This window comes from Schistocerca cancellata, chromosome 1 (genome assembly GCF_023864275.1).
Source record: "Schistocerca cancellata isolate TAMUIC-IGC-003103 chromosome 1, iqSchCanc2.1, whole genome shotgun sequence".
NCBI classification, from domain to species: Eukaryota; Metazoa; Arthropoda; class Insecta; order Orthoptera; family Acrididae; genus Schistocerca; species Schistocerca cancellata.
This window is the reverse complement of record NC_064626.1, coordinates 569473576-569486033: the sequence shown is the minus strand read 5'-3', so window position 1 is coordinate 569486033 and position 12458 is coordinate 569473576. Positions and strand designations below refer to the sequence as shown.

The 12458-nt window shown below is 39.7% G+C and overlaps 1 protein-coding gene across 4 annotated transcripts in view; it reads left to right on the top strand.

Annotated features, from left to right (window-relative positions):
- The window catches only part of LOC126181517 (protein pellino-like), a 145206-nt gene that overhangs the window by 101813 nt on the left and 30935 nt on the right, over nt 1–12458 (top strand). For all 4 annotated transcript variants that reach the window (XM_049924780.1, XM_049924777.1, XM_049924778.1 and 1 more), the window contains one exon: nt 11981–12202. In XM_049924780.1, the coding sequence (XP_049780737.1) occupies nt 11981–12202 (222 nt within the window). The remainder of the gene's footprint in view (nt 1–11980; nt 12203–12458) is intronic.

Here is a 12458-nt window from a genome sequence, read left to right as displayed (position 1 = left end):
TGACGTGCTACAGACACGAAATTTAACCAACGGGAAGAAGATGCTGTGATTTGCAAATGATTAGCTTTTCAGAGCATTTACACAAGGTCGGTGCCGGTGGCGACACCTACAACCTGCTGGCATGAGGAAAGTTTCCAACGTATTTCTCATACACAAACAGCAGTTGACTGGCGTTACCTGGTGAAACATTGTTGTGATGCCTCATGTAAGGAGGAGAAATGCGTACCATCACGTTGCCGTCTTTGATAAAGGTTGGATTGTAGCCATTGCGATTGTGGTTTACCGTATCGTGACATTGCTGCTCGCATTGGTCGAGATCCAGTGACTGTTAGCAGAACATGGAATCGGTAGGTTCAGGAGGGTAATACAGAACGCCGTGCTGGATCCCAATGGCCTCGTATCGCTAGCAATTGAGATGACAGGCATCTTATCTGCATGGCTGTAACGGTTCGTGCTGCCATGTCTCAATCCCTGAGTCAACAAATGGGGATGTTTGCAAGACAACAACCATCTGCATGAACAGTTCGACGACGTTTGCAGCATCATGGACTATCAGCTCGGAGACCATAGCTGCAGTTACCCTTCACACTGCATCACAGACAGGAGCGCCTGCGATGGTGTACTCAACGATGAACCTGGGTGCACGAATGGCAAAATGTCATTTTTTCGGATGAATCCAGGTTCTGTTTAAAGCATCATGATGATTGCATCCGTGTTTGGCAACATTGTGGTGAACGCACACTGGAAGCGTGTATTCATCATCGTCATACTGGCGTATCACCCGGCGTGATGGTATGGGGTGCCATTGGTTACACGTCTCGGTCACCTCTTGTTCCCATTGACGGCACTTTGAACAGTGGACGTTACATTTCAGATGTGTTACGACCCGTGGCTCTACCCTTCATTCGATCCCTGCGAAACCCTACATTTCAGCAGAATAATGCATGACCGCTTGCTGTAGGTCCTGTGTGGGCCTTTCTGGATACAGAAAATGTTCGACTGCTGCCCTGCCGAACTGCTGCCCTGCCCAGCACATTCTCCAGATCTCTCACAAATTGAAAACATCTGGTCAATGGTGGCTGAGGAACTGGCTCGTCACAATATGCCATTCACTACTGTTGATGAACTGTGGTATCATGCTGAAGCTGCATGGACAGCTGTACCTGTACACGCCATCCAAGCTCTGTTTGACTCAATGCCCAGGTGTATCAAGGCCGTTATTACGGCCAGACATGGTCGTTCTGGGTATTGATTTCTCGGGATCTATGCATCCAAATTTTGTGAAAATGTAATCACATGTCAGTTCTAGTATAATGTATTTGTCCAATGAATACCCATTTATCATCTGCATTTCTTCTTGGTGTAGCAATTGTAATGGCCAGTAGCGTATAAACTCCCTTCAAGTTTTACACCATTGTCTCATTGTGTACATTTTGTTGAAGTACATAGCAGTATGCCTGACATTTTTTTTTTGAAAGAATTCATGTTTTAGAGAATTTTGAGTACGTCTGTTAATTGCGCAGAGAATTTTAGAATGTCTGTTAATTGTGCAATGCTGTTTACATGCAAGTTTAATTCCGGTCTAAAGTAAAGCATATTTTATGTTTGAATAGTTCATGGCTTATGTGAAACATTAGTGTACTTATTAAAAGTAGTGTAAATGTTTTGCTGCAGTCCATGGTTAAGGGGAGGTTTACTATCTTTTGGTTCAAAAATTCGATTTTTTTAAAAATTGCAGTTTTGGATCCATAAAAGTGTTTAGAATCCACCCCTGAAACACTTTTTCTGAATATGGAACGGAAATTTTTGTTATTCGTGGTTGAACAAAAAATGCACCTGCCTGAAATAGGCCTTTTTCACGCACCAGTCTTTTTCTTTCGGAGGAGGAGTTATTTACCGGTGATCAGGAGGAAACACACAAAATTCAGATGAAAGTTTGAACGCTTGTGTTTGGAAGTTAGCCCCCAAGCATTTGCATTCTGGTGCGAAGACTGTGGAGACTGCGACTTTCCTAGCAGTGAGCAGCTTCATTGAAGGGTATTCAGCAATTCTGAAGACCATAACAATGATGGACGTCACCCTGGGACTCGATTCGATGCAGTTCGCCAAGCATTCGGACGACCACCAGATTCAAGTGGCCGAAAACCGCTTGTCACTGGCTGTACGAGTGGCTCTGTAGCAGTGCAGGATGGCCCAGATTGAGCAGAACACCCTCTATGAGGAAGAGGAAGGACTAGTTTATGGCCCTAGAATAGCAGATTGTATGTACGTTGCTTAATATTGCATTTATATGTAGTCAAAACTTCAAACGTGTTTTTCTCGAAATGACATTTTCCTTATCGCACGGTATGGTAACTTCAAATCTACTGAACCGATTGGCATGATTCTTTGTTTCCGACGAAGCTAACTAAATTGTCTAGGAGCTGTACCACTTTTATTACAATCCATCAACTATAAATATTTTTACTTGGTCGAGGAAGTTGAAAAATTGATGAAAATACTTCCCCCCCCCCCCCCCCCCCCCAAATGGCTGCTATTTTGTTTCCTGTGGTACAAATAACTTAAGCGAGGTACAATTCATAAAGAATCTTATATACTTCACTAACATCAACTCAATTTTGATTTCAGACGAGCCAGCTGACCTGACACACACCGCGTGTGAAGGTCTACATCGAAATTTTGTTTCGCCTCAACGACACTTCCGCCTTTGCTCTTCGACATTTGTGGGCAAAAAAATTACAATTTGTAGAGGAAATATAAATAAACATTTTGACCAAATTTGACATTGATATCTATAACACATCCCGAGAAGAAAATTCTCAAAGAACATGATTTTTTTGGGCCAATGATAGGAAACCTCCCCTTAAGGTTAGATGTAACTTGAGTAAGAGCGGCATATAATTGAAAGCACCTCCACTTTTTCATTGTTTTTTAGGGTGTTGTATGTTCACACCGCAATAGCAAATATAGTTTTTTAGCTGGTTTAGATCATCACCTTCCTAATGGAGAAAATGGTTCAAAAGAGTTTGTAGAAATCTTTTTTGTAAAATCGGGCTACAAATTACCCTTTTTGTCCTTATTAGAAAAATTGTTAACTTAGACCTCAATTTGTAAACTATTGGAAAGCAGCAGGCGAAAGAAATTTTATAGATTTCAAGATCTTGTGTTGGTAAGTTATTACATGCAAAGTTTCAGGTTCATACCACAATTGCTTCTGGAGATACAGAAAGCTTAACTCCCCATTTTATCTTGTATCTATTTTCTTTATCCAACTGTGCTTCATATTATCCAGAAGAAAATTTTATATGTGATTGTTATTCAGTTTAAGAGAGTTCAAAAAGTTGCACAAGATGGTCTAGTCTTTTTTCAAGAAAATATTACCAGGGATATGTCTCAGAGTTGCCAAAAAGCTCAGGGTGGATTGTTTTAGCTGCACTTAAGGGTCAAACAAGTGACACTATAACTGCAAGTATTGACCAATATTTATTGCGAACATGTGCAAATCTTCACATAAAGTTACAGCAAAATCCATTACGGTCATGTGGAAACTTTTTCCGAAATTAGACTACTTGGCATGGAAAGGCCCAGTGTTCTGTGACTGTATACTACTACCGATAGGTCCACTAATTATAATGATACACATGTAGACAAGGTACTTCATGCTCCTATAATGGCAGTCATCGAGAAAGCAAAAAATTGAGTTCTAACGATTTTTAAACTTCTTGTCAATTTATTATGGCCATAATATCCTCTGTTCTTTACGAGGATTCTTCATTTTAGTTATGCCTCTAATTGATGTTTTTGTAACATAATTATTGTATGTTATGTTATGGTTCATGCTCTTAAGGTTGTAATGTATGGATTTATGAATGTCGTAAAATATTTTGGCTTCCTCTGAAGTGACATGTTACAAAATGGTTTTTCTCCAGCCTTGGAATTTTTTTTCTTTTATCATATGTGAGTTCACAAAAGTGCATACTAAATGTACGTAAATTGCAATGGAACTGATCAATTTCTCTCTTCCTTGTGGCATTTTCTGCTCAAGCACTTCTAACCCTTTCCACTCAATCCCCACCTCCCACCCACCATCCCCACTGCACTCATAATATTTGCACTAAAAATAACCTGTATTATATATAATGATATGCCAAAGATAACTATAAACTAAACAGTAAACGAAATTATAAGTACATTATAACACTGAACACGTCATGTTTTGTCTTTCACGTCATGTATTTTGTCACTATATTACGTCAAGGTGTGGTACTTTTTGAAGCATTGTAGGAGTCCTGGTTTTCTGGAATGTGTTACAGTAGTAAACAGTTTCCCTTCTGCCAACTTTTACCTTCGTCTTAGTGCAAACAGCACATCTTTTCAATGGAGTAACTGAAGTGTGGCTGCTTTGATAGTCTCTCCTCTTCATCAAACATAGATGATCTTCCCTTATTTCTTCCATTTTCGTTCTGTCCATTTCCAACCAGAGCTTTTAGAAGCCAGTCCTTCTCTCTCTCTCTCTCTCTCTCTCTCTCTCTCTCTCTCTGGCTTGTTTGGATTGTAACACCTGAAAATGACAGGCCTGTTGAACCCAGTAGTCCTCTCATCACTGATTATGTTGCCTTCCTGAAATGTAAAGTTCTCTGAACTTGTCAGTGTTCTGCACTATGCTTTTCACTGTGGCCCACTTGTGACATTATCAGCTGGAGGTCATCTTGAAATTGGCCAAGCATAGAACGTCCAGAAAAATTTGCAGAAAAATAAAACATCTTTATGAAATGAACACTTTCATGTCCATTCTTCACTGAAGTTATTCTGAATATCTGGCTGGGGGTTCATGTCCATATTTAGAATTCTGCTAAGAATGGTTTTATTTCATTGAAAGTTTCCAAACTTTTCAGGCTGATCTCTGCTTCAGTGGTTCATTTTTCTTTTTCTTTTTTGTTGCTAGCCTTTGAATACTTGTGTATTTTTTTATCTCAGTTATCAGTTCATGTATAAAAAATAACAAATAAATCCAATACCTCATGAGATGCTGAAGAGGGGTTTTGAATTCATTTACAGCAGTGAAATTGGTTTTTGCAAAATGTAGTTGATATCTCTATTTTCACCTTCAATCAGAAGCTTATTGATCATCAGTGTCACTACTACTTGTAGACTCTTACTTGTTCACCACTATCAATTTCTGTATTTTCACCTTCACTGTCTCTGTTTCATGAACTATAATTACTGTTGACATTGTTAAAACCACTCATATCCCTCGCACTTCCATCCAATACCTCCAATATTGTCTTAAGATTATCACATAAACTTGCTGTCTTTGTTGTTTTGGTTACAAACACTGCCTTCAAAATGAATGTGAAAACAAACCAGTGTGTTTAACAAATGGTTACATTGCTTGCTGGCTGATATCAGAACAATTCAGTACAAGAAACACGTTTCTGACAGCCTAGACATACAGGTTACCGTGAAATAAAGTTTGTAATGGGCAATGCCTGAAATGTGAGTCTATTTTGATGTTTACGCAGTTAGCGCTATCCCACCAGTTGAGTGCGAGGAAGGTTTGGGGGATAACTGATAGTAGAACAGACTGGAATGAAGGTGTGGGTGTCAGGTAAAGAAATTGGAGGGCAATGGTGGCAGGATTGGATATGCATGGGAAGTAGAGTGGCTAGTGGAGTTAGAGGCTGGGAGGACTGTCGGACAGAAGTTGTTTCGAAAGGATATTTCTCATCTACTTAGTTCAGAGAAGCTGCAGTATCCATATGGTATGGGTTTTGAAGACTATTAAAGTCAAGCTTGTTGTGTTCAGCTGTGTTTCTTGTCAGTAGGTAGTGGCCATTCATTCGGGCATACGAGGGGCGTTTGAAAAGTCTGTGCAAAGTCCGAGAGATGGCACCACGAGCACGTATCGAGGTCATGTGTAGTTAGTAGCAGCTTTGGAAACAACGCACACCAAATTTCAGCCATATTGGTCTATTTCTTTGTGTTTGGCATTCGTGTGAATCAAGGAAGTCGATTGATTGTCAAAAAATGGACAAAAAGGAATTTCGTGTGGTGATTCAACATTACTTTATGAAAGGCAAAACACCTCAGGAGACGAAAGAGAAGCTTGATAAACATTATGATGACTCTGCGCTTTCGATTAGAACAGTTATAAGGGATTTCAAAATTTTCGGAGTGGCTATGTGGGCACAAGTGATGCTGAATGTTCTGGATGCCCTGTGGAGGTTAAAACTCCAGAAATCGTTGATAAAATCCATGATATGGTGATGGATGAGGGAAGAGTTCAGGTGCGTGAGATTGCTAGTGCTGTGGGCATCTCGAATGAACGGGTGCATAATATTTTGCATTAACATTTGGACATAAGAAAGCTATCCACAAGATGGGTTCCGCGATTGCTCACGCTTGACCAAAAACAGAATAATGTGAAGTGTTGCAAGGATGGTTTGCAGCTGTACGAGAAGAATCTGCAGGACTATAAGCACCGTTTCATCACTGTGGATGAAACATGGATACATTACTATACTCCTGAGACCAAACAACAATCTAAACAACGGGTTACCAAGGGAGAATCTGCACCAAGAAAGGCAAAGACCATTGCTTCGGCTGGAAAGATTATGCTGATTGTCTTTTGGGATTCGCAAGGGATAATCCTCATCGACTATCGGGAAAGGGTAAAACTATTACATGCGAATATTATTCATCATTATTTTACCGTTTGAAAACCAAGCTGCAAGAAAAACGCTGGTGTTTGGACCGCAAAAAAGGCTTTTCCCTCACAGCAATGCACCAGCAAACACCGCAGTAGTTGCGGTCGCAAAATTAATGGAAATATGATTCCAAATTGTTTCACATGCCCCCCTATTCTCCAGACTTCGCTCCCTCGGACTACTATTTGTTCCCCAATTTGAAGAAATGGCTGGCAGGACAAAGATTTTATTCAAATGAGGAGGTCATTGCAGCAACTAATAGCTATTTTGCAGACTTGTATAATTCCTATTATTCGGAAGGGATCAACAAATTAGAACAGTGTTGGAAGAAGTGTATAAGTCTAAAAGTAGACTATGTTGAAAAATAATAAAGGTTTACTCCAAACACTTAAGTAGTTTTTATTTTTGCACGAACTTTTCAAACGCCCCTCATACGATGAATTGGTTGTCATGCTCACATAATACTTTGTTCAGTAGTTGCAGGGGCAGTAGTCAGGATGATTGACCAATCTGGCCTTGTAACATTAACCAAAACGGCCTTGCTGAGCTGGTACTGTGAACAGTTGAAAGCAGGGAGAAACTACAGCCATAATTTTTCCTGCAGCCTTACTGTATGGTTAAATGATTATGGCATCCTTTTGGGGTAGGTATTCCAGAGGTATTCAGCTCTCCGGGCTGGGACTGAAACAAAACTGGCATGCTGCAGATTAGAACGTGTAATGTAACATCCCTTAATTGTGCAGGTAGTATAGAAAATTTAATGAGAGAAATAGATAGGTTGAAGTTACGTATAATGGGAATTGGCAAAGCTTGATGGCAGGAGGGACAGGACTTCTAATCAGGTGAATACAGGGTTATAAATAAAACGTGAAATAGGGGTAATGCAGGAGTGGGTTTAATAATGAACAAGAAAACAGAAATGTGGGTAAGCTACTATGAACAACATAGTGAATGCATTATTGTAGTCAAGATACACAAAGCCCACACCTACCACAGTAGTAAAAGTTTATATGCTAGCTAGCTCTGTAGATGATAAAGAGATTGAAGAAACGTATGATGAGATAATAAACTATTCATAAAGGTAAAGGAAATAACAATTTAATAAAGATGGGGTACTGAAATTAAATTGTAGGAAAAGGAAGAGAGGGAAAAATAGGTGAATGTGGGCTGCAGGAAAGAAATGAAAGAGGAAGCCACCTGGTAGAATTTTGCACAGAGAATAACTTAATCATAGCTGACACTTTGTTTAAGAATCATGAAAGTAGGTTGTATACATGGCAGGGGCCTGGAGACACTGGAAGGTTTCAGGTAAATTATATAATGGTAAGACTGAGATTTAGGAACCAGGTTTTAAATTGCAAGGGGAGATGTGAACTCTGACTGCAATTTATTGGTTATGAACTGTAGATTAAAACTAAAGAAATGCCAAATAGATGGGAATATAAGAGATAGGACATAGATAAACTGGAAGAACCAGAGGTTGTAGGGAGTTTCAGAGAGAGCATTAGGGAATGATTGACAAAACGGGAAAGAAATACAGTAGAAGAAGAATGGGTAGCTTTGAGAGATGAAATAGTGGAGGCAGCAGAGGATCAAGTAGGTAAAAAGACAAGGGCTAGTAGAAATCCTTGGGTAACAGAAGAAATATTTAATTTAATTGATGAAAGGAGAAAATATAAAAATGCAGTAAATGAAGCAGGCAAAAAGGAATACAAACATCTCAAAAATGAGATCGACAGGAAGTGCAAAATGGCTAAGCAGGGATGGCTAGAGGACAAATGTAAGGATGTAGAGGCTTATCTCACTAGGGGTAAGATAGATACTGCCTACAGGAAAATGGAGACCTTTGGAGAAAGGAGAACCACCTGTATGAATATCAAGAGCTCAGATAGAAAACCAGTTCTAAGCAAAGAAAGGAAAGCATGAAGGTGGAAGGATTATATAGAGGGTCTATACAAGGGCAATGTACTTGAGGGCATAGTGGAAGAGGACATAGATGAAGATGAAATGGGATGTAAGCTACTACGTGAAGAATTTGACAGAGCACTGAAAGACCCAAGTCGAAACACCGTGCCAGGAGTAGACAACATTCCATTAAAGCTACTTATAGCCTTTGTAGAGCCAGCCATGACAAAACTCTGCCATCTGGTGAGCAATATGTATGAGACAGACGAAATACCCTCAGACCTCAAGAAGAATATAATAATTCCAATCCCAAGAAAAGAAGGTGTTGACAGGTGTGAAAATTACCGAAGTATCAGTTCAATAAGTTACGGCTGCGAAATACCAACACAAATTCTTTACAGACGAATGGAAAAGTTGTAGTAACCAATCTCGGGGAAGATCAGTTTGTATTCCGTAGAAATGTTGGAACACACGAAGCAGTACTTAAGGATTAAGGAAAGGCAAACCTACATTTATAGCATATGTAGACATAGAGAAAATGTTTGACAATATTGACTGGAATACTGTCTTTCAAATTCTGAAGGTGGCAGGGGTCAAATACAGGGAGCGAGAGACTATTTACAATTTGTACAGAAACCAGATGGCAGTTAAGAGTCAAGGGGCACGAAAGGGAAGCAGTGGTGGAGAAAGGAGTGAGACAGCGTTGTAGCCTATCCCCAATGTTATTCAATCTTTATATTTTGCAAGCAGTAAGGAAACAAAAGAAAAACTTACAGTAGGAATTAAAATCCGTGGAGAAGAAATAAAAAATTTGAGGTTTGCTGATGACGTAATTCTGTCGGAGACAGCAAAGGACCTGGAAGAGCAGTTGAATGGAATGGACAGTGTCTTGAAAGGAGTATATAAGATGAACATCAACAAAAGCAAATTAAATCAGGTGATGCTCTTAAAGTAGTAGATGAGTTTTGCTATTTGGGGAGTAAAATAACTGATGATGGCCGAAGTACAGAGGATATAAAATGTAGACTGGCAATGGCAAGGAAAGTGTTTCTCAAGAAGAGAAATTTGTTAACATCGAGTATAGATTTAAGTATCAGGAAGTCGTTTCTGAAAGTATTTGTATGGAGTGCAGCCATGTATGGAAGTGAAACATGGACTATAAATAGGTTAGACAAGAAGAGAATAAAACCTTTTGGAATGTGGCGCTACTCCAGTATGCTGAAAATTAGATGGGTAGATAATGTAACTAATGAGGAGGTACTCAATAGAATTGTGGAGAAAAGGAATTTGTGGCACAACTTGACTAGAAGAAGGGTTCGGGTGGTAGAACATGTTATGAGGCATCAAGGGATCACCAGTCTAGTGGTGGAGGGGGAGGAAAGTATGGAGGATAAAAATCATAGAGGGAGACCACGGGATGAATACACTAAGCATATTGAGGAGGATGTAGGTTACTTGGAGATGAGGAAGTTCGCACAGGATAGAGTAATATGGAGAGCTGTATCAAACCAGTCTCTGGACTGAAGACCACCACAACACCATTAACAACAGCATGTAGGAACTGGAGTAGCATATGTGAGATGGATGCCCAGAACAGTTCTGAAGTCTGAGTTTACCACAGGAGTATAGCACCGGTGTAAAGACATTCAGTGTAATTGTGGCAGATGGACCAGGGTATTTTGTAAACTGTGTGGGTGGTGGAATATGCTTGGGGGAGAGTAGTACGGGCTGTGTCAGGATGTTCATTTCTGGGCACTTTGATTGGTGGTCGAAGCACTAGTGAAGGACACGATTTAAGTTGTTATAGTTCAGGATGATATTGTGTAATGAGTAGGTGCTGGTTGATTTCACACCTCCTACTCTCGCACACTTATTTCAGCAGTCTTTCTTGCTTCCTGTGTTCTGTAGAACTTCCACATCCCGTCGTCCTTATTATGCCCCACTCTCCAACTCCTCTGCCTGTTCCAAAGCAAGCTCATTGGTGCCACATTCTTTTTCAATGCACTTGCTGCCTCCTCTTCTCAGCTGCCAGTCACTGTTTCCTCCCACCTTTTCTTCTCTTTCCTTGCGTCTTCTGCCTCTTTGCTCTCCTCAGTCACTGCACATGATACAGCCCCTCTCATCACCTCAAAGCAGTGCCAGGACTGTATTGTAAATTGGTGTGTGTGTGTGTGTGTGTGTGTGTGTGTGTGTGTGTGTGTGTTTTGGTGGAGGGGGGGGGGGGGGTCAGAGGCTTGTGAACTATGTGGTGGACTGTCACTGCTTCCATTACTTATATTCCACCAAGGACTTGCCATTACAATAATTGTGAATTAGTATTTTCATTTTCATTGTAGCGACCCCATTGTGCACTGGTGCTGCTGTTCACTATGTGGTTCCAGTACCTGACACTTGCAGTCACGTGTGTGAGTTGCGTTTGAGTGAGTGTGTGTGTCATCTATTTTTGATGAAGGCCATACTGGCCGAGAGCTTTGTGTGACAGACTTTTTGTTGTGCCCTTCTGCAATTCAGCATCTCCACTATATGGTGAGTAGCAGATTTTCTTTTCATAATTTGTTACATTCTGTCCTGGATTTTCCAGTATTTTCATTTTTTCAGGTATAAACTGCACTTTGCAAAAACCGTAAATAGTTTACAATTCACAACACAGTGAAGGTAACATTACATTACATTATGTGATGTAATGAACAACCCACTAGAAAGAAAGGGGCCTATACAATACAATACAAAACAGTGTAGTGAATATATACCTCTAAATGGTAGCATGCTTCTGAAACAAGGCACACCAAAGTAATATTGAAAATCCTAATAACATACTGTCGAATTCTTGGTGCAATACAAATAATGTGAGTAAAGTTCAGGCATTGAGCAGTGACAAGTACATATGCAAGTTTAAAGAAATGTTGTTGATCTGACAGTAAGAGAACTTTTAATGTCCTTTACAGGAATGTTAGTCTAAATGTTAGTCTAACATGGATCAGTTCTAAAAGAAACAATTGGAAAAGCCGCGCGGGTTAGCCGTGCGGTCTAAGGCTGCCTCAGAGTCAGAGGTTTAGAGTTCTCCCTCGGACATGGGTGTATGTGTGTTGTCCTTAGCTTAAGTTAGGTTAATTAGTGTGGAAGCCTAGGGACCTATGACCTTAGCAGTTTGGTCCCATAGGAACTTACCACAAAAAAAAATTTGTATAGTTCACAATTCTTTGCTTTTTTTGTTTTAACTAATAAAGTTAAAGCAAAACAATATAAGAACTCCGTTAAAATGGTGTTAATAGTAAATCCGCTATTGGTGAAGTTTGTGATAGATTGATGTTATATTATTGTTTTGCGTTTTAATTATTTAACATGATGCGGTAAATTTTTTGTTTCAGACAAAAGACAACCTCCGCCAGGCACTCTCTGAGGAGTCAATATTCAAATGCACAGGGATGTGCATGCAATACAAAGACTCGGATTCCTCCACGATATTGAGTTCGTCAGGCAGTACGGACTCACAGAAAAAATGCTTACCTCATGTGTATTTCAAATGTGGACATGTGCAGACCTGTGTTGATACCACGAGGAATTATGCAGCTTGTCCAGTTTGTTTAGAGGTTTGTAAATGCAGATTTATTGTGCATTAGAGGTGTGTGTGTGGTGGTATTATTATTATTATTATTATTATTTTCACTTATTGTAATTGGGTCCATATCTTAGAAAACTTTGATTTCTTTTGGTATTGCGAATGAAAACCTCTTCTGGATCACTATTTTTTTATTTTAATTTTGTTTTTATTTTAATTGATGACCGTTTTTGGTCTGACTGGTACATTATCTTCGTACTAGTGCTACAAGGCATAGTTTGCCAGTA